Here is an 18,692-nt window from a genome sequence, read left to right on the forward strand (position 1 = left end):
CGAACCGCTGTCAATACGAGAGCGGCCTCTGAATCAGCGACACCACGTGCTTTTTGTTTTTACAAGTGACTTCTATGTTATATTTATTTATTATTTATATAATTATATTTATTAATGAATATTTATTTCTTTCAGCACATTTTCATAAACCCTAGATTCAGTACCTTTATTTTGTAATAAAGTTCAGTACTATTTTATGTGTTATAATTGTTTGTTTTTTATCCGGTATCAATTTGAAAAACAATTAATCGGTTATCGGCAAGTACGATCCGACTTAGCGATCTGTATCAGTATCAGTCAACCTCTAGTTATTAAAGTAGCCTGATTATTTGTTAGATTCACTTATGCATATGCATAAGTCATAATTTTTTTTATTTAAATATCAATGCATATGAAAAATGGCATTATAATAGTAACAATCTTTTAAGAGGTGATATATCTCTTGAAATCTTGAAGTCTATACGGTGCACAACAAAATAATAATAAACTAATTTAATAAATACATTTAAAATCATAGTGAAATCTCCACAGTAATACTGGTAATTACTCTGGTCAGTAATTTTCTGTTACAGATCAACTCTTTATGGACCTTTTAGGGAAAAAAGACGTGGCCCTTACAGTGGGGACCCCTGCGTTAAAGTATATGCAGTGTCCCTGGGGAACGCACCTCACCGACTTAGTAAACCCTTCGTTAATGTATCAGCGAAATAAATGTAATACCTGCCCTTCAGTTGTAGGAAATGAAATTGGATCTCTGGAGCTGAAATGATTCACGGCGCCTCATGATGAACACATCAACCTCTTACACAACGTTGCAGGTAGGAACATTTTGCTCACGTAACAGAAGCAAATACCCTTCGGCTTGTACGTGTGTGTTTGTGTTTGTGTGTGTGTGTGTGTGTGTGTGTGTGTGTGTGTGTGTGTGTGTGTGTGTGTGTATGTGATAACATGCAGATCAGTGAGTGTGTACACTGATTTTATTTCCTATTCAAACACATCAGCCTATTTGTATGCATCTCATGGTTAAGTGCCAGTGAGTCACTGTGGCCACACACACACACACACACACACACACACACACACACACACACACACACACACACTGACACACACACTTTGTGGTGTTTAAGACGGAGTGTGTGCATGCTCAACTGGAGTGCAGTGTATTTGTGTGTGTGTCTCTGAGCGTGTTGTGAAGTCTGAGGAGACCAACATTTGAACTTTGCTCAAGGGTGAGAACATAATGCGACTCGTTTGACACGCACCAGATGCACAGAGAGAAAGACAGGCTAAAAGAGAGAGAGAGAGAGAGAGAAAGAGTAATAGATGCAGCCACTGGCGGACGGACCGTGTTACCATGTCGCCATCACTCCAATGCTGAAACTGATCTGTACCTTGTTCATCCCTTTCAAACTGGTTCCTCAGCAAAACAACAAAACCCTGTATAGAGTTGTACAGAGCGAACTCCTTCTCCATCTCACCCTCCATCGGCGTGTTGCTGTCAGGACGGTTGGCGAAGACCACGTCCACGTACTCCAGCTGCATTCTCTGTAAAGAGCCCTTGAGACCTGGAAAAAACGACAGAACAAATGAAATATTCACAAACATAATACCTTTAGAACTACTGGTGAGATTCCATATGAGGAACCAGTGAATTTCCTCAGGAATTAAGGAACCTCAATTTTTCAGGGAATGATCTTGTTCAAGAAACCAGGAACATTTTTAGAAATCAGGAAACCTACTTAACGAACTATTGACATTTTCAATACCACAGCAGCATTTTTGAAACAAAGGAACCAGATATTTATTTATTTACAGTACATTTTTTATCCTATGAGATGCACACTACAGGGTTCCCTGGTGGTCTAGTGGTCAGGATTTGGTGCTCTCACTGCCTCGGTTCGATTTACGGTCAGGGAACCGAACCCAGCCATTAGGGTTGCACAAGCCAGTGCACTCTTTGTGCCGGTCCCAAGCCCAGATAAATGGGGAGGGTTGCGTTAGGAAGGGCATCCAGCTTAAAAATGTGCCAAATCGAACATGCGGATCATGAATACGGATGATCCGCTGTGGCGACCCCTAATGGGAGAAGCCGAAAGAAAGTTTTTGAGATGCACACTACAGCTCTTACACTGATCTTTCATAAACTCTGTATATTGTGGTCTTATTTCATCTGTATAGTCTGTATTGTCATGTATAATCTTGTCTATAAGCTGAATGCATAGTGTTCTTTATGTGTGTAGTTTTGAGATTCACCAACAGCTGGATAGAACTTCCTTGTGTGTGTCAACACACTTGGTGCTTAAACCTGATTCTGATTCTGAGCTTTAGTTTTTCCACCAATGGATTGGCCTATTTCCTGCAAAGAAACCTATTTGGAAATTTATGAAGTTTTTCTGAAACTTCAGGCACCCTTGCTATGTTCCCATGAAAGGAAACTTTCTAGGAAAATGTTAACTCGCTCAAGAACCTAGAATCATTGTTTTTGGCAACTCAGAAACTGTGTCATGAGTTTCTACAAACGGAACCTCTGCAGGACCCCAGGAGCTTGTTCAGGATACAAAGAATGGTTTTCAGAAAAGAACTCTGGAAGTTTTACTTGGAAACCCAGGAAGTGACTGTTTCCTTTAAAGAAACCATTTCATGAAACAGAGGGAGGTGGTAGCTCAGTGGTTAAGGCATTGGACTTTGGATTGAAAGGTCAAAGGTTCCAATCCCACCACCACCATGCTGCCTCTGCTAGACCCTTGAGCAAGGTCCTTAAACCTCCCTGCTCAGTTGTAAGTCGCTCTGGAAAAGGGCATCTGCCAAATGCCATAAATGTAGAATGTTAGAGAGGAATGAATCATTTGTGAGAAACATCTGGAATGCTTCCAGCTCAGAAATGTATGAACGTGTTAATGGTTCATCTTTAAGCCTGTAAAGATTAATCTTCAGAGATCGTATAGAAACCACGAAAAGAGAATCGAGATGTGCATCTCCGTAACTGAGGCTGATGCGATTCGCATCTTGATGCACAGCCGAGGATACGATCCATTAAAGATACATATGAAGAAAGCTACCAATGTGAATCGCATCAATTTACCCCTTTTACAATCCGATTCAACATGCAATGTGATGCAATACGGTGCTCTGCAATTCAATATGGTACAGAAACTCACTTTTATTTATTTGGTTCTGACTTTATATGCATGGCCCTTTTCACAAATATGCCTATGTAGTGCAAAAAATACAAAAAATTTAATAAAACCAGATGTTCTTTTCCTGTTGATGTGTGCAGAAAGTTACAGCTCTACCTCTGCCATGTTAATCTGTATTCTATATAACTCTCAGGACATGCCTCGGTCTCTGTAGCATTGTGATGCATCATATTCACGTAGCAGCAGCGTTGCTGAGAAAACGCACTCGAGAAACGGTTTAGCGACAATCAAATATCAAATATTGTTCACAAATGATTTTTCACTTTCTAAATAATAAAAGTATAAGGAATCTACTAATAATTATATATATATATGAATCAGTTTTTTTATACTGATGCAAATATGGTAAAAACTATGCATCACGATACAATGCATTCGATCCAGACTTTTTAAAATCGATGCATCACATCGTTAACTTTTATGCCGATGCACCGATGCGAATCGCGACATCGTCCCATTTGTTAATATTTAAACTCAGTTTGTGTTTTGCCAATGGGCCAAACACAAGCTCCACTAAAATACCATTAAACACACTCCTATGGAACTGTGTGTGAGTGTGTGTGTGTGTGTGTGTGTGTGTGTGTGTGTGTGTGTGTGTGAGTTGGAAAGGACAAAGCAGCTTTTGAGAAAATCTGTGAATCTTTTGTGTACAGTGTGATGAGCCTGTAGTGTCGGGTCATAAACCATGTAAGCACAGAGAAGTTCCTCTTGGGGAAGGAGCGAGAAATTGAGTGGAGAGCAGAAAGCAGGACTCATTAGCACCGGCTGAACTGGGCCCTTGAGTTTGGGAATGATGCGGAACATTAGCTTGTTCCTGGATGAACGGGTTTATGAGCTTTTCCCAGGAAAGCGGTGGTTTCCAGTCGATGAGATGCTTTAAATCTGCAGCTGTGCTGTTGAAAGCTCATTTCTGATAGTTTACTGCTGCTGCCGCTGCTACTAGAACTCCCTGTAGGCACTGACCCGTTCTCTTTTACTGTAATAGACCTCTACTATCCACTACTTAAATGGATAGTCGATGGAGAAAAGAAAGTGGGAATGGTATACACTCATCAATCCATGTGTGAAACGAAAATACACTATATGAATAAAAGTTGGTGGACGCCTGAGCTCCTTTCCATATTCCACATTGATCCTCCATTCTGGGAAGATGTTCCACTAGCTTTTGTGAAGATTTGTTGTCCTCATTCAAGGGTGTTAGTAAAGTCAGGTAGTGATGCAGGCAAGGTTCAGGTAGTGATACATTCAATAGCTCAATAGGAGATCTTCCTCATTATGTAAAGCAGATCTTTATGGAGCTGGCTTTGTGCACAGTTATAATGCTGGAACAGGTTTGGGTCCCCTAGTTGAAGTGAAGGGAAAATTTCATGCTCCTGCATCCAAAGATGTACCATACAATCACCTGTACAGTATTTCTATGTACAATTAGATTGTATTTCATTTTATAAAAGACCGTATAAAATAAAACATATGGCAAACATATACAACCTCAATTCCAAAAAAGTTAGGACGCTGTGTAAAATGTAAATGAAAACCGATTGCAATAATTATCAAATCCCATAAATCCATATTCTATTCATGATAAAACCAACAACAACTAAAAAACCACAAATGTTAAAACTGAGAGACATTTTAAGGAAAAAAATAAAGTCATTTTGAATTTTGATGGCTGTTACACATCTAAAAATAGAAGTAGTCCCAAGGCTATGTTCACCACTGTGTAGCATAATAACTTCTGTCAGTATACATCTGGGAATTTTTTTTTGAGGAATTTTGCTGATAACAAGTCGGAAGATCCCTCTCCTCTTTAGTCCAGAGGACGTGGTGTCCATGGTTTCCAAAAAGAAATACAAATTTTGATTCGTCTGACCACAGAACAATTTTCCCCTTGCCTCAGTACATTTTATATGAGCTTTGGCTCAGAGAGGATGGCAGCGTTTCTGGATCATACACGCCTTCTTTTTTGCATGGTAGAGATTTTATTAGCATTTCTGGATGACACGGCAAACTGTGTTGAAAGAATACTTTGTAGAGGTGTTAATGAGCCCATGAAGTGATTTTCTTTACAGAAAATCCAGACGATCACGAGCATCAATATTTATTTTCACCTATGTCCCTTGTGCACAAAGATGCTTATTGATATTTTTTACTGAAAATGATGAAATATTTTACTGTTTTGCAAGTTTATGTTGAGGAACATTATGCTGAAATTGTTCCACAATTTGTAGACACAGTCTTTCACAGATTGGAGAAGCTCTGCCCATCTTTATTTCTGAGAGACTCTGCCTTCTAAGATACACAATTTATACCCAATCATCTAAATTACATCATCCAATTACTGACCTGCTTCCAATTAACTTCATTAGTTGCAAAACCTTTTTCAACTGTTTAACTGTAATAACGTACTTTTACCACACTTTGGTTGCCCCGTTCCAACCCTTTGAGACTTGAGGCATGACCTTATTGTTTCTTTAAAATGTACATTTCCACAGTTCAAACATTTGATATGTTTTCTATGTTCTATTGTGAATAAAATATGGTTTTATGAGATTTGCAAATTACTGCATTCTGTTTTTATTTACATTTTACACAGTATCCGATTTGTATAATTTGAATATAATCTTCACCTGAACAAGTTCAGTACCTTCCCCTTCAGTCGTATAAAACACACTGTAACTCTGCTTACAGAAGTGAGTTCCAGGCTGCAGTTCATTGTGATAAACACATCACTTATATTACACAATATTGCAGGTAGGAACATTTTGCTCACGTAACAGACTCACATACTGTTCAGCTTGTTTGTGTGTGTGTGTGTGTGTGTGTGTGTGTGTGTGTGTGTGATGACATGCAGATTAGCGAGTGTGTACACTGATTATTTGTCTTTTTCAAACACATCGGCCTATTTGTATGCATCTCATGGTTAAGTGCCAGTGAGTCATTTTGGCTACACACACACACACACACACACACACACACACACACACACACACTTTGGGAGTGCATGCTTAAGTGGAATGAAAAGTATATTTGGAGCTGTGTGTGTGTGTGTGTGTGTGTGTGTGTGTGTGTTGTGAGGTCTGAAAAGACCAAGATTTGAACTTCACTCAAGAGTATGAACATAATGTGACTTGTTTGACACACACCAGATGAAAAAAGGAGGACTGGAAAAGAGAGGAAGAAAGATAGAGAGACAGAGACACTAACAAATCTTCAAGGTCGAACTCCAAACCACAGAGCAAAGTGCAAGCTGGTGGTGAAAACACAAACACTCGTTTATCTTCTCCCTCTGAGGTTAGAGCTTCAGTAGTTAAGGCTTTGGGTTACTGATTGGAGGTTTGGGGGTTTAAGCTTCAATATTTCCAAGCTGCAACACTTGGGCCCTTGAGCAAGGCCCTTAATTCTCTGTGCTTTAGGTGTGCTGTATCATGGCTGACCCTGCACTTTGACCCCAGCTTCTGAACAAGCCAGGATATGTGAAGAAAAGAATTCCACTGTGCTGTAATGTATATGTGGCAAAAAAGGCTATTCTTCTTCTGTCCACGTCTGTTTGCAGCAACTCTGCCATCTTATATAAACACAGGACTGTGTGTGTTGAGAGACAAATTATGATTGCTTACCTTCTATTATATGCTTTCTGGAAAGGCCTCTCTCAGTCTCAGCTCTGTGAACACACACACACACACACACACACACACACACACACACACACACACACACACACACACACACACACACACACAATGTAAGAAAGTCAGCTTGAAGTGAATTCATTCCACTTCAACATTTGCCCCCTACTTCCTGTCTTTTTAAATTTTTTGTATATCTTGCTGTCTACCGCTCTGTCTGGCTCTTTATCTGTCTGTCTCTGTCTACCTCTCTGTCTGTCTACCTCTCTGTCTCTCTGTCCGTCTGCCATCTGTCTCTCTGTCTACCTCGCTGTCTGTCTGCTACTCTGTCTACCTCTCTGTCTCTCTGTCAGTCTGCCAGTCTGTCTTTCTCTTTACCTCTCTGTCTCTCTGTCTGTCTGCCCAGCTGTCTTTCGGTCTACCTTTATGTCTGCCCACCCATCTGTTATTCTGTCTACCTTTCTGTCTCTCTGTCTGTTCACTTATCTCTCTCTGTCTGCCCATCTCTCTCCCCGTCTACCTGTCTGTCTCTTTGCATCAGTACACTGCAGATCCGTCTGCCTGCCTTGCTTTTTCTCTAACCTTAGGCTGAAACGCATTCATTCATTTTTTATTTCTAAATCCAAAATGATTTTTTTCCAACACACACACACACACACACACACACACACACACACACACACACACACACACACACACACATTACTATTCATGGCTACACAAATTAAAATTTCCTTTCTGCTTTAACCTTATCATTGCTCCCAGCTGAGACGCTCCATAAGAACCCAAGTTGTCCAGGGGACATACTGATAAGAAAAGTGCTGTGACATCACCTGTGAGTGTGTGTGTGTGTGTGTGTGTGTGTGTGTGTGTGTGCGTGATGTGTGTGGTGTGTTGGGGCATGTTTTTACATCTTATTTGAAACCAAATGTCCCCACATTGATATAAATATCAGTTTTCAAGGTTGTTTTTAACCTTATGGGGACATTTGATTACTGGCTACTGTGTGTAGATTTTTCAGTGACATTTTCTGTCCTTGTGGTCTGCTGTGACAGAAAGAAGGAAGCTATATGTGTTTACTAGTTTATGTATATACATTATATTGCCAAAAGTATGTGGACACCTGAGCACAAGATTGGTATGTGCTTCTTTTTGAATATCCCATTTTGCACCGAGTCCCAACTTGCTCTTATAATAACCTCCACTGTTCAGGGAAGATGTTCCACTCTATTGGGTGAAGATTTTGTGCTCATTCAGGACAAAAGGGTGTTAGGAAAGTCAGGTACTGATGTAGGTGAGGTGAGGAGGTCTGGAGTGCAGGCAGCGTTCCAATTCAAAAGTTCAGTAAAGTTGAGGTCAGAGCTCTAAAGCAGCAGATCTTCCAAACCTGCCAACTCATGTAAAGCAGATCTATAGGTAGCTGGTTTTGTGCACAGGAGCATTGTCATGCTGGAACACAAAACTAAGTTGAGTGTTAGCAGTGGCCGGTTGGTAGTGCTGGGATTTTATCTCATGACCTTCCAATCCAAAGTTCAGTATCTTAAGCACTGAGCTGCCACCTTCAGGTAGGGAAGAACCATGTATAGCTGGAGATCTCAGGTGTCCCAATATTTCTTAAAACACTTTCAAAGCCCAGAGCCTCGTTTTACAAATAACACAATACAAGAATACAAGTACAAATCTATTGAATTTAAAAATGAATCTTTCTATACGTATATATCTTTCTATAAGTCCCCAGTTGCAGCTCCTGAACTCCTGAACCTGCTCAAAGGTACAATAAATTGAGTTGTGTGTATTTTATATCACAGCCGAACACAAAGCACATGGCACCATGCAGAGTATTTTTTGCTATAAATGGCCAGAGTTGTGTTCTAGAGTCTATAAGAGGCTTGCTGACATTTTTCTGCACTGAGTGAGTCATCGCTGAGGATCTCCAGAGATCTTGAGTTCTGCATCGCTCTGATTTAAACCCTGAAAAAGAACCGCTGCAACATTCGGGTAAAGGATTACAAGTAAAACAAAGTGTGTTTAATTATGATCGCAGGGAATTTGAGGACATAAAGTTGAACGTTTCTTTCAAGAGTCTTGTGTGTGGGGAAATTTCACTGGTGCGGCAACATTTTCTAGCTTTAATTTTGAAATAAACTTGTTTTTTTTTCCTGAGATGATAGAACGAACGCTATGTTCTTTAACTTCCCGCTGGCATTAGGTCTGAGCTAATTCCACAATGAGTCCCCATTTTATGTTATAAGAATCTCCACTCTTCTGGGAAGATGTTCCACTAGATTTTGTGGAGATTGGTGCACATTCAGCCACAAAGGTGTTAGTAAAGTCAGGTACTAGTTGAGTTCAGAGCTCTATAGCTGGAGATCTTCCACATCTTCCATCCTATGGAAAGAATATCTTCATGGAACTGGGTTTGTGCACAGGAACATTGTAATGCTGGAACAGCTTTGGATCTCCTAGTTCAAGTGAAGAGCATCTAAAGACATCTTATTCAATTATGTGTCTCCAAGTTTCTGGTAACTATTTGGGAAAGAACCATATACGCCTGGAAAAATCAGGTGTCCCAGGACTTATATGATGTTCCATACAGAATCTGGAATCTGTGACATTCTCTACATGTAAGCATGTGATTTAGGTGTTCAGTGATTGACAGATTTGATATTTACAGAATGTGAGGTCAGGGCGTGCTTCACTTACTTTCCTCCCCAGTAGAGCTTCGTCGTAATCACTAAACTGGATCTCCTGGAGGGAAGAACCAGACAGAGACAGAGACACCATTACAATAGGAAATGAGAGCCATGTGTAAAATATACACGATAGAACAAATGGAAGTGTTTTTTGTCAGGTCCTGAGCTTGGGGTACTGTGTGTGTGTAGTTTTGTGTCCTCACTTTGTCCATGTTGGTTCTCTTGTTGAGTCCCCAATATGATATGAACATGTACATGTGTTGTGTGGTTTTAGTGTAATGTTCAATAGTCCAGGATCTCCAGACCCCACCCTGATTATAGCTCTTACTGTAAAGTGTGTGTAGCACTGACACATTCTTTACACACACACACACACACACACACACACACACACACACACACACACACAGATATACAGTAACTCTCATGTTCTAACACGACATAAAACCCTGACACACTTCCGTCAGTGAGGAACATGTGATACGCTTATTGAGAGTCCTTAATATAAAGCACATGGACAGTCATTTACCCTCAGGGACTCACAGGGTGTATACACACACACACACACACACACACACACACACACACACACACACACACACACACACACACACACACACACACACACACACACACACACACACACACACACACACACACACACTTTGCACTCTAACAGATGGCGTCTGTGGAGTAATCGATTGTGTGTGACTCAGTGGCTCAGTGAGGTTCCTCTGGGTGTAAAAGTACAACCAGCTGTAGAGTCAAAACACCCAGAGTGAGAAAGAGAGAGAGAGAGAGAGAGAGAGAGAGAGAGAGAGAGAGAGAGAGAGAAAACGACACTGAGAGTAAGTGATGAAAGTCAAATTATGAGGGAGAAGTGAAAGATTTTCAGAAAATGTCGTTCTGAGAGTAACACTGAGGTGGTATTTAAAAGATAATAATCCTGTCTGTTTTTTTAATTTATGATAAATTAATCCAGTATTTTTGTATTTTAAAGTTTGAGTTTTTTTCAAATGCTGTATAAAAATCCTCATACTTTTCTCTTTTTACAGCTTTTTATAGTTCTGTCCTGTGTGCAAAATATGATGAAGATCGCCGAATATGAATCTGAACAATGCCAAACACACAGAAATAGACACTGAACACCATGAACTGAAATCATGTGCAGAGACTGTCACACGTAAACGAAAGCAACGTCTATTACAATTCAAGGCTCTTCTCTGTTCTGGCACCAAAGTGGTGGAATGAACTTCCCCTAGATGTCCGTACAGCAGAGTCCCTGATTATCTTTAAGCGACGACTGAAGACCTACCTCTTCCTGAAATACCTAAATTAGCACTTTCCAAGTTTGTAGAATTCGAGTTATATTTATAATGAGTTTGTATTCTTGCATACCAGTGTAGATTTATTCACTACTAGAGATTTAAAGCACGTTTGTACGTCGCTCTGGATAAGGGCGTCTGCTAAATGCCGCAAATGTAAATGTAAATGTATGTGTGTATGCAATGCATCACTGAAACACAAACAGCACTCTTAGTGCCGGTCCCACGCCCGGATAAATTAGGAGGGTTGCGTTAGGATGGGCATCCAGCGAAACGTGCCAAATCAAATATGCGGATGATGAATCAGACTTTCTTCCTGGATCGGTCGAGGCCCGGGTTACCAACGACCGCCACAGGTATCATCAGCCAACAGGATACCGGTGGAAATTGGGCTACTGTTGGCCGAAGGAGGAGAAGGAGGAGAAGGAAGACGTCTACAGAGACAGCAGGGAAAGAAGAAGTGTAGGAGAGTGGAGGTTTGGGATGGTACTTTAAATGTTGGTTATATGATTGGTAAAGGAGTAAGTCCAGAAACAGTGGAGGTTTCATGTTGTCGATGGAAAGAGAAATGGTGTAGGGGTGATCCTGAAGGAAGAGTATGTAGTAGTAAGAATGTAGTGGAGGTGTACAGAGTTTCTCAAAAGGTGATGAACGTGAAGTTGGAAGTTGAAGGGGCGATGATAAATCTCATTAGTGGGTTGTGAGATGGAGAAGAAGGAAACATTTTAAAGAAGAATGTGGAAGGGCAGATGGTGGTAGATTTTGCTAAAAGGATGGAAATGGCAGTGGTGAATACATATTTTAAGAAAAAGGAGGAGCATAGGGTGACGTATAAGAGTGGAGGAAGGTGCACACAGGTGGACTATATTCTACATAGGAGATGCAACCTAAAGGAGATTGGAGGCTGTAAGGTGTTGGCGGGGGACAGTGTAGCTAGACAGCACTGGTACTGTAAATAAAATAAAGCTAAATCAAAACTGAAATGAATGCATTTGACCTATTATTATATGTGCATACAGTACATATGTGTATGTAAATTTTAAAATGCATTTTAACTTAATGCAGACGAAGTGCAATTCAAACCGAAACCTCTACTCGATCTTCTGTGTTTGGAATAATGTGGATAAAACCTCAGGTGTGCTTTTCTGTGCTAAAGCTTGTTTCCTGCCCTGAATCTGTCTCACACTGTGTGTATTTGTGACAAATGAAAACAAAAGCCGCTACTTTTCTTTCAGTCTTGTATTTTGCTCTGTTGAACTGTTTGCCTGAGTTGAGCAACCGAGGAGCAGCAACATATATACACACACACACACACATACACACACTGATATTCCCGCAGACACAAATACTTTACCTCCAGCACTTTTTCTTGATAATATTTCCCAGGATGACTTCAGCTCTGTGGAACACAGCAGGGAAGATGATGAGATGCCCTCACACACTTAATGTTTTTAATACAGTACAGTGTACATTCCAACGAATGAGAATTACAAATACGACCTGGGATTAGAACTCACAACCCTCTAAATCTGTTCTCACTCACTTTCCTGCAGCGTAAACCTCGGCCGTGTCAAACAGGTTCACACCACTCTCGTAGGCTATGGTCATCAGCTGTTCTGCTACCTGCAAAACACACACAGACAATTTATTATATACATGCAATTTGTCAATGATGTAAGAATGAGTAATGTATAACACTTTTTATCCATTTATTGCCACATTGGAACATTAGTTTCTGTTCATATATTATATTGATCACTGAACAGCTTCCTACAGTATGAACTGAACTGATTTATTCTTATAGTGATCTGAACTATTTTTGTTTATACTACTTAAGAACCAAAAACATAATAGTTACTGTGTGCTGCTGTGTGACGGTATGTGTTGTGTGTTGGAGTGTGCTGCTTTGTGATGCACTGTGTTGGTATGTGTGTTTGTGTGTTTGCTGTGTATTACTACGTTCTGCTTTTTATGTTGCTATGAGTCACGGTGTGTTGGGGTGTGTTGCCTTGTGTTGCTGTGAGGTTACTAAGAGTAATATTATAGAGGTGTGTAAATTAGCGAAGGCAATGTAAAATGCAGTAATATGCTCTGGCCCCATCCCAATGCGGCATGGCGGCGTAGCTTACAGCAGGTTATGCTGGATGTCCGAGTGGTGCTCCAAAAACAATGTGGGCTTTATAGATAATTGGAGCAATTTTGAGGGCAAGGCCGGCCTGTTAGGGTGGGACTGTATTCATCCCACTCTGGAAGGTGCTGTTTTCATATCTTGTAGTATAGGTCATAGTCTCAGAACAGCACTAGTTAACCAGAGACTGTCCAGAGCCAAGGCCAGGGAGCAGACAGACAGGCTAAACCGACCGACTGACCGACTGCTGGCTCCACAGAGTCGTCACTCAGGACCCACCATATTGAGACTGTGTCTGTCTCCAGAGTGAAACCCAATGTAGAAATTCTCAGAAAGTCTGTTCAAGTAACCTGATTAACATTCAATTAAATATGTATGAATGCACAGCCAGCACTTCTGATCTAACAATATTATTGTTGAATATTAGATCTCACATGAAAAGCGCTGACTATAAACGAAATTATTACTGACCAGGAGTTTTATACATGATCATCATATGTGAATGAAAGTGAATGTGAGTGAGAACTGAATCGAGGGTTGTGAATTTCAATCCCAGGTCGTATCTGTAACTCTTAGTTGTTGGAATGCACACTGTACTGTATGCTGTCGTCCCCTCACTCTCACACGTTCACTCAGGTTTGTTGATGGTGGTATGGTGGGTTGTCTCTTATCCCGGAGAGCCCTCATGTCGGTGTTACCTTCTGGTTCTCCCTTTTAGTTATGCTGCCATAGCGAGTCTTGCCGGAGTCCTTAACTGCACAGTGTCCTTAACCAGGACACATAATAATCCATATCCTTCTCTACCTGTCACCCCTCTTCTCTCTCTCTCTCTCTCTCTCTCTCTCTCTCTCTCTCTCTCTCTCGGTTGAGTCAACATGCTCCTGAGGTTCCAGTGACCACTGTTCCTGCCCCTTTTACCTCCTTGGATCTTCCCACTTCGTCCTGGCCTGCCTCTGGATAGTGTTCTCTTTGATTGGCCTCTTTGATTAGGCCAGTCTATGTAGCTGGGGATGTTTTCCCATCGATGCCCTGGGGTGCATGAAATTACAGAGTAAGAACGGGAGGATTTGAGGATGGATTTGGACTGTAGTTAATGTCAACAGACTGCTACATTGACTCAGAACTACAGTTTGCTTCTGATCACCATTACTGCACCCTGAAACATCATTTATCTGTAATAAATGAACATTCGGTGCAACCCAGATGAGGATGGGTTCTCTCTTGTGTCTGGTTCCTCTCAAGGTTTCTTCCTTATGCCATCTCAGGGAGTTTTTTTTTTCTTGCCACAGTCGCCACCGGCTCACTCATCAGGGACAAACTTACACTTATAAAGAACATATTCATTTTTATCACCACATTATCTGTGTGAAGCTGCTTTGAGACAATATTCATTGTTAAAAGCGCAATACAAATAAAAATGAATTGAATTGGTGTGTGCTGCCTTATGATGCATTGTGTTGGTGTGTGTGTGGGTGTGTGTTTCTGTGTGTTGGTATGTGCGGTGTTGTGTTGGTGTGTGTTGGATTGTGACGGTGTGTGGTGCTGTGTGTTGGTGAGTGTTTTGGTTGTCAGAAGGTTTAAGGTCACAGCAGCACTTTGCCTTTTCAGTGGCACGGAATAATCACTCCGCAGCAAATATAGTTTTCTCCAGAGCACTGTGTGTGTGTGTGTGTGTGTGTGTGTGTGTGTGTGTGTATGCGCTCAAGTACAAAATTACCTCCTAGGGGTCTTTTCTAAACCAACTAATCCAATGTGATTTGCCTTCTCTGAGGCTCTGCTTGGAATTGGAATCTGAAATTTTTTTCTAGCTCAGCCAGAATCCAAGACAAGTCACCATGAGACAATGTTCATTGTTAAAAGCGCAATACAAATAAAAATGAATTGAATTGGTGTGTGCTGCTTTGTGATGCATTGTGTTGTGGTGTGTTTAGTTGTGTTTAGTCGTGTTGTGGTGTGATGAAGTGTGTTTAGTTGTGTTTGGTTGTGTTGTGTTGTGATGAGATGTGTTAGGTTGTGTTTATTTGTGTTAAGTTGTGTTGAGGTGTGTTTAGTTGTGTTGCAGTATGTTTAGTTGTGTTTAGTCATGTTGTGGTGTGATGAGGTGTGTTAAGTTGTGTTGAGGTGTGTTTGGTTGTGTTTAGTTGTGTTGCAGTATGTTTAGTTGTGTTTAGTCGTGTTGTGGTTTGATGAGGTGTGTTTAGTTGTGTTGAGATGTGTTTAGTTGTGTTGCGGTCTGTTACTTGTGTTTAGTTGTATTGTACATTTACATTTACATTTGCAGCATTTAGCAGACGCCCTTATCCAGAGCGACGTACAAAAGTGCTTTGAGTCTCTAGTAATGAATAAATCTACACTGGTACACAAGATTACAAACTTAATATAAATATAACCCTTAAATTCTACAAACTTGGAAAGTGCTAATTTAAGTATTTCAGGAAGATGTAGGTCTTCAGTCGTTGGTTGAAGATAGTCAGGGACTCTGCTGTACGACATCTAGGGGAAGTTCATTCCACCACCTCGGTGCCAGAACAGAGAAGAGCCTTGAAGTGTACCTATCTCTCATTCTGAGAGAAGGTGGTACCAGTCGAGCAGTGCTGGAGGATCTCACACAGCGTGGTGCAGTGCGAGATGTGATGAGGTCACTGAGGTAAGATGGTGCTGGTCCATTGTTGGCCTTGGTGGCAGGCATCAGTGTTTTGAATCTGATATGTGCAGCTACTGGAAACCAGTGAAGGGAGCGCAGCAGTGGGGTGGTGTGGGAGAACTTGGGCAGATTGAACACAAGTCGTGCAGCTGCGTTTTGGATCATTTGCAGTGGACGAATAGCGTTCAAGGGAAGACCTGCCAGCAGAGAGTTGCAGTAGTCAAGTCTTGAAATGACAAGAGACTGAACAAGCACCTGGGCAGCCTGTATGGACAGAAATGGTCGAATCCTTTGGATGTTATAGAGAAGAAATCTACAAGAACGAGCAACATTAGCAACATGTGGGAAGAAGGACAGTTCATTGTCCATAGTTACCCCAAGGTTACGAGCAGTGGCTGAAGGGAAGAGCAGAGAGTCTTGAAGTGTTATTTGGAGATCTTGATCTGGAGATGAATCACCTGGGATGACCAGCAGTTCTGTTTTGCTGGGTTGAGTTTTAGTTGGTGAGCACTTTTTCACGAAGATATGAAATATAGTTGTATTGTAGTGAGATGGAGTGTGATTGATTGTGTATAGTTGTGTTTAGTTGTGTTGCAGTGTGAATAATTGTATATGTTGTTGATGAATGTGTAAAAAAAAGAAAGAAAGTTGACGAGTCAGAGAATAAAACAGTAATATGGGGCAGAAGTAGAAGAACAACTTCTTGAGCTCTGCGAAAATGATTGAGAGCCTCGAGTGCATTTTTGCACACACACACACACACACACACACACACTAATCCACCTGCCAGTGTAGAGTAAATGCCTTACAGTTTTCATTTATCTCCCTACGGTTACTGAAGCCTTGAGCATTAAACACTGTCACTTTGTATAAAAAACCTCCGGACATCTATGTCGCCTGAGGAGACCACAAGTGTGTGTGTGTGTGTTTGTGTGTGTGTGTGTGTGTGTGTGTGTGTGTGTGTGTGTGTGTGAGGACGATGTTCTGGATGACTGGAGTGAGAGACCTTGCCTCAGATGCACCCGGAGGTTTTGCTCTTTTGGCAAGGGACACTAAGGCTAAATGATGGGACGCTCTGAAGGACATGTGGACACAGAAACATTGTCCACACCACTGCCAGGCTGCTTATTACATCACATTTGTACTAACATGCAAATTACCTATAACCCAGCTGTTGTTTTTTTTTTTTTATGTTCTCATGGATTCTTATAATCTCAGACAGAGAGCATGTGCTGAAGCTCCCTCAGATCATCACATGTCCACCCATGAGAGATACATCCTGTACTTCCTGGACAGTGAAGTCTGATTCACGTGATTTAACAGGCTGATGATCGTTTCTATAGTAACGTACAGATGGGTACAGAGATATGGGAAAGGTTTTCTGTAAGAAGATGTTTATTTAATGCTAATCTAGGAAAGGAGTCTCCAGTGTCAATGCTTTGATCGCAATCAGAGGTTGCAGCATCTTCATCTTATTCAAAAAGGAATGAAAGGAAAGATGCAGATGGAACGTTTATTGGTGTTAGAGAATAAAGCAGAACAGGATCTGACTTTACATTAAAGGAAAGTAGCTATAAATGGATAAAAATCCAGGAGCAGCTGAAAAATTGAAAACATTACCTCTTCGGATATCTGACTTCCAAAAGTCACCCAGGTTCCTGAAAACGAAAGAAAGAACAATCATTAATAGTGTAATGCAGAAGAACTGGAGAACCATCATCTCATGGGAGAACCCTAAAGGTTCTTGGCAGAATCTTAAAACCCATCATTGTCCAACAGACATAAAGGAACTTGTGAAGAACCTTGAAGAGTGCATTAATGATATGCTCCTGATTATTGTGTAAATGTGTCGTGTTATGAAGGTAAACGGAGACGCAATAATATTCGGCTCCTGATTTTTTTCTTTGATTACCAAAATTGTATTGGAGCATCCAGTAATGCTCCTGTGCACAAGCCCAGCTCTGTAAAAACATGGGTTGAAAGATGTGGAAGATGTCCTGCTTAAGCTCTCTGACCTCAAACCTTATTGAACATGATGAATGTGAACAATGCCTGCACCCCAGGCCTCTTCATCTCACCTGCATCATGGTTATTAAATGACTCTCCACAAATCTCCAAAAATCTAATGAAACATCTTCCCAGAAAAGTGGAGATTTGGTATTCATTGCTAGGAAATGCTTTCGGTTCCGTAATTCAAGAAGATGTGCCTTCTGGGAAAGTCTTGTAGATACACAGTTAGCAGTTATACCATGTTTTTTTTATTTATTTATCTGTTTGTTTGTTTGTTTGTTTATTCATTAGCAGCACTGTAATTCATTGTAAAAGCATTAGGTGCAAGTTGCTTATTTCTAGATCTCAATTTTTTTTTCTCAAATTATAATTTTTTTCTGGCCCTGAAATTAATCTTCACTCCGCTCCATTCTTCTTGGCTCCATCGCTTTTAAAATCAAAGCAGGAGATCAAAGGATCAAAATTAATAATCAAAGGAGATTTAACGTTGACGAGCCGTCACCTTTTATTAAGAAATAATAATAAAGGTATTGATCCCACAGGGAAATTTATATTTCTTCACATATCCCAGTGATACCAGGCAGCTGGGGTCAGAGTGCAGGGTCAGCCGTGATACAGCGCCTCTGGAGCACAGAGAGTTAAGGGCCTTGCTCAAGGGCCACAAACATGGCAGCTTGGAGATTAATTATTAAATATTAAATTCTAATTCTTGTTCCATGAAATTGTATTAATCTATTCCCAACAGTTTATTCTCTTCATGTTGTAGTGTTTCTCTCGGCTGCACTGTGTCCAGTACGTGTATGTGGATGTTAGATTTTGTGTCCAATCAGATTTCAGCCTCTATGTGCTGCCATGTCAATCTAATCTGCCCAGGGCCAATGTCAATTGTTGAAAATGCAATACAAATAAAAATGAATTAAATAAAAAAATCCTGGGGTCTCTAATAGAGGATACCAGAGAACCCAAATAGTTTCCTCCTTCTTCTAGATCACTAAAGCGCCATATACTCATCAGAAAGCCTATGTATTTAGTAGAGGATTTATGGCTGAAACATGGGCTGTAGAAA

The 18,692-nt window shown here is 40.8% G+C and overlaps 1 protein-coding gene across 3 annotated transcripts in view; it reads right to left on the minus strand.

The window, feature by feature from the left end:
• kcnab1a (potassium voltage-gated channel subfamily A regulatory beta subunit 1a) overlaps positions 1-18,692 on the minus strand; it is a 91,671-nt gene that overhangs the window by 13,270 nt on the left and 59,709 nt on the right. For all 3 annotated transcript variants that reach the window (XM_046864072.1, XM_046864073.1, XM_046864074.1), the window contains exons 3-8: positions 17,237-17,274; positions 12,388-12,467; positions 12,199-12,243; positions 9,530-9,574; positions 6,818-6,861; positions 1,482-1,568 (exon numbers count right to left, since the gene is read on the minus strand). In XM_046864072.1, coding sequence (XP_046720028.1) covers positions 1,482-1,568; positions 6,818-6,861; positions 9,530-9,574; positions 12,199-12,243; positions 12,388-12,467; positions 17,237-17,274 — 339 coding nt within the window. The remainder of the gene's footprint in view (positions 1-1,481; positions 1,569-6,817; positions 6,862-9,529; positions 9,575-12,198; positions 12,244-12,387; positions 12,468-17,236; positions 17,275-18,692) is intronic.

Source organism: Silurus meridionalis, chromosome 13, assembly GCF_014805685.1.
Source record: "Silurus meridionalis isolate SWU-2019-XX chromosome 13, ASM1480568v1, whole genome shotgun sequence".
In the NCBI taxonomy this organism is placed as follows: Eukaryota; Metazoa; Chordata; class Actinopteri; order Siluriformes; family Siluridae; genus Silurus; species Silurus meridionalis.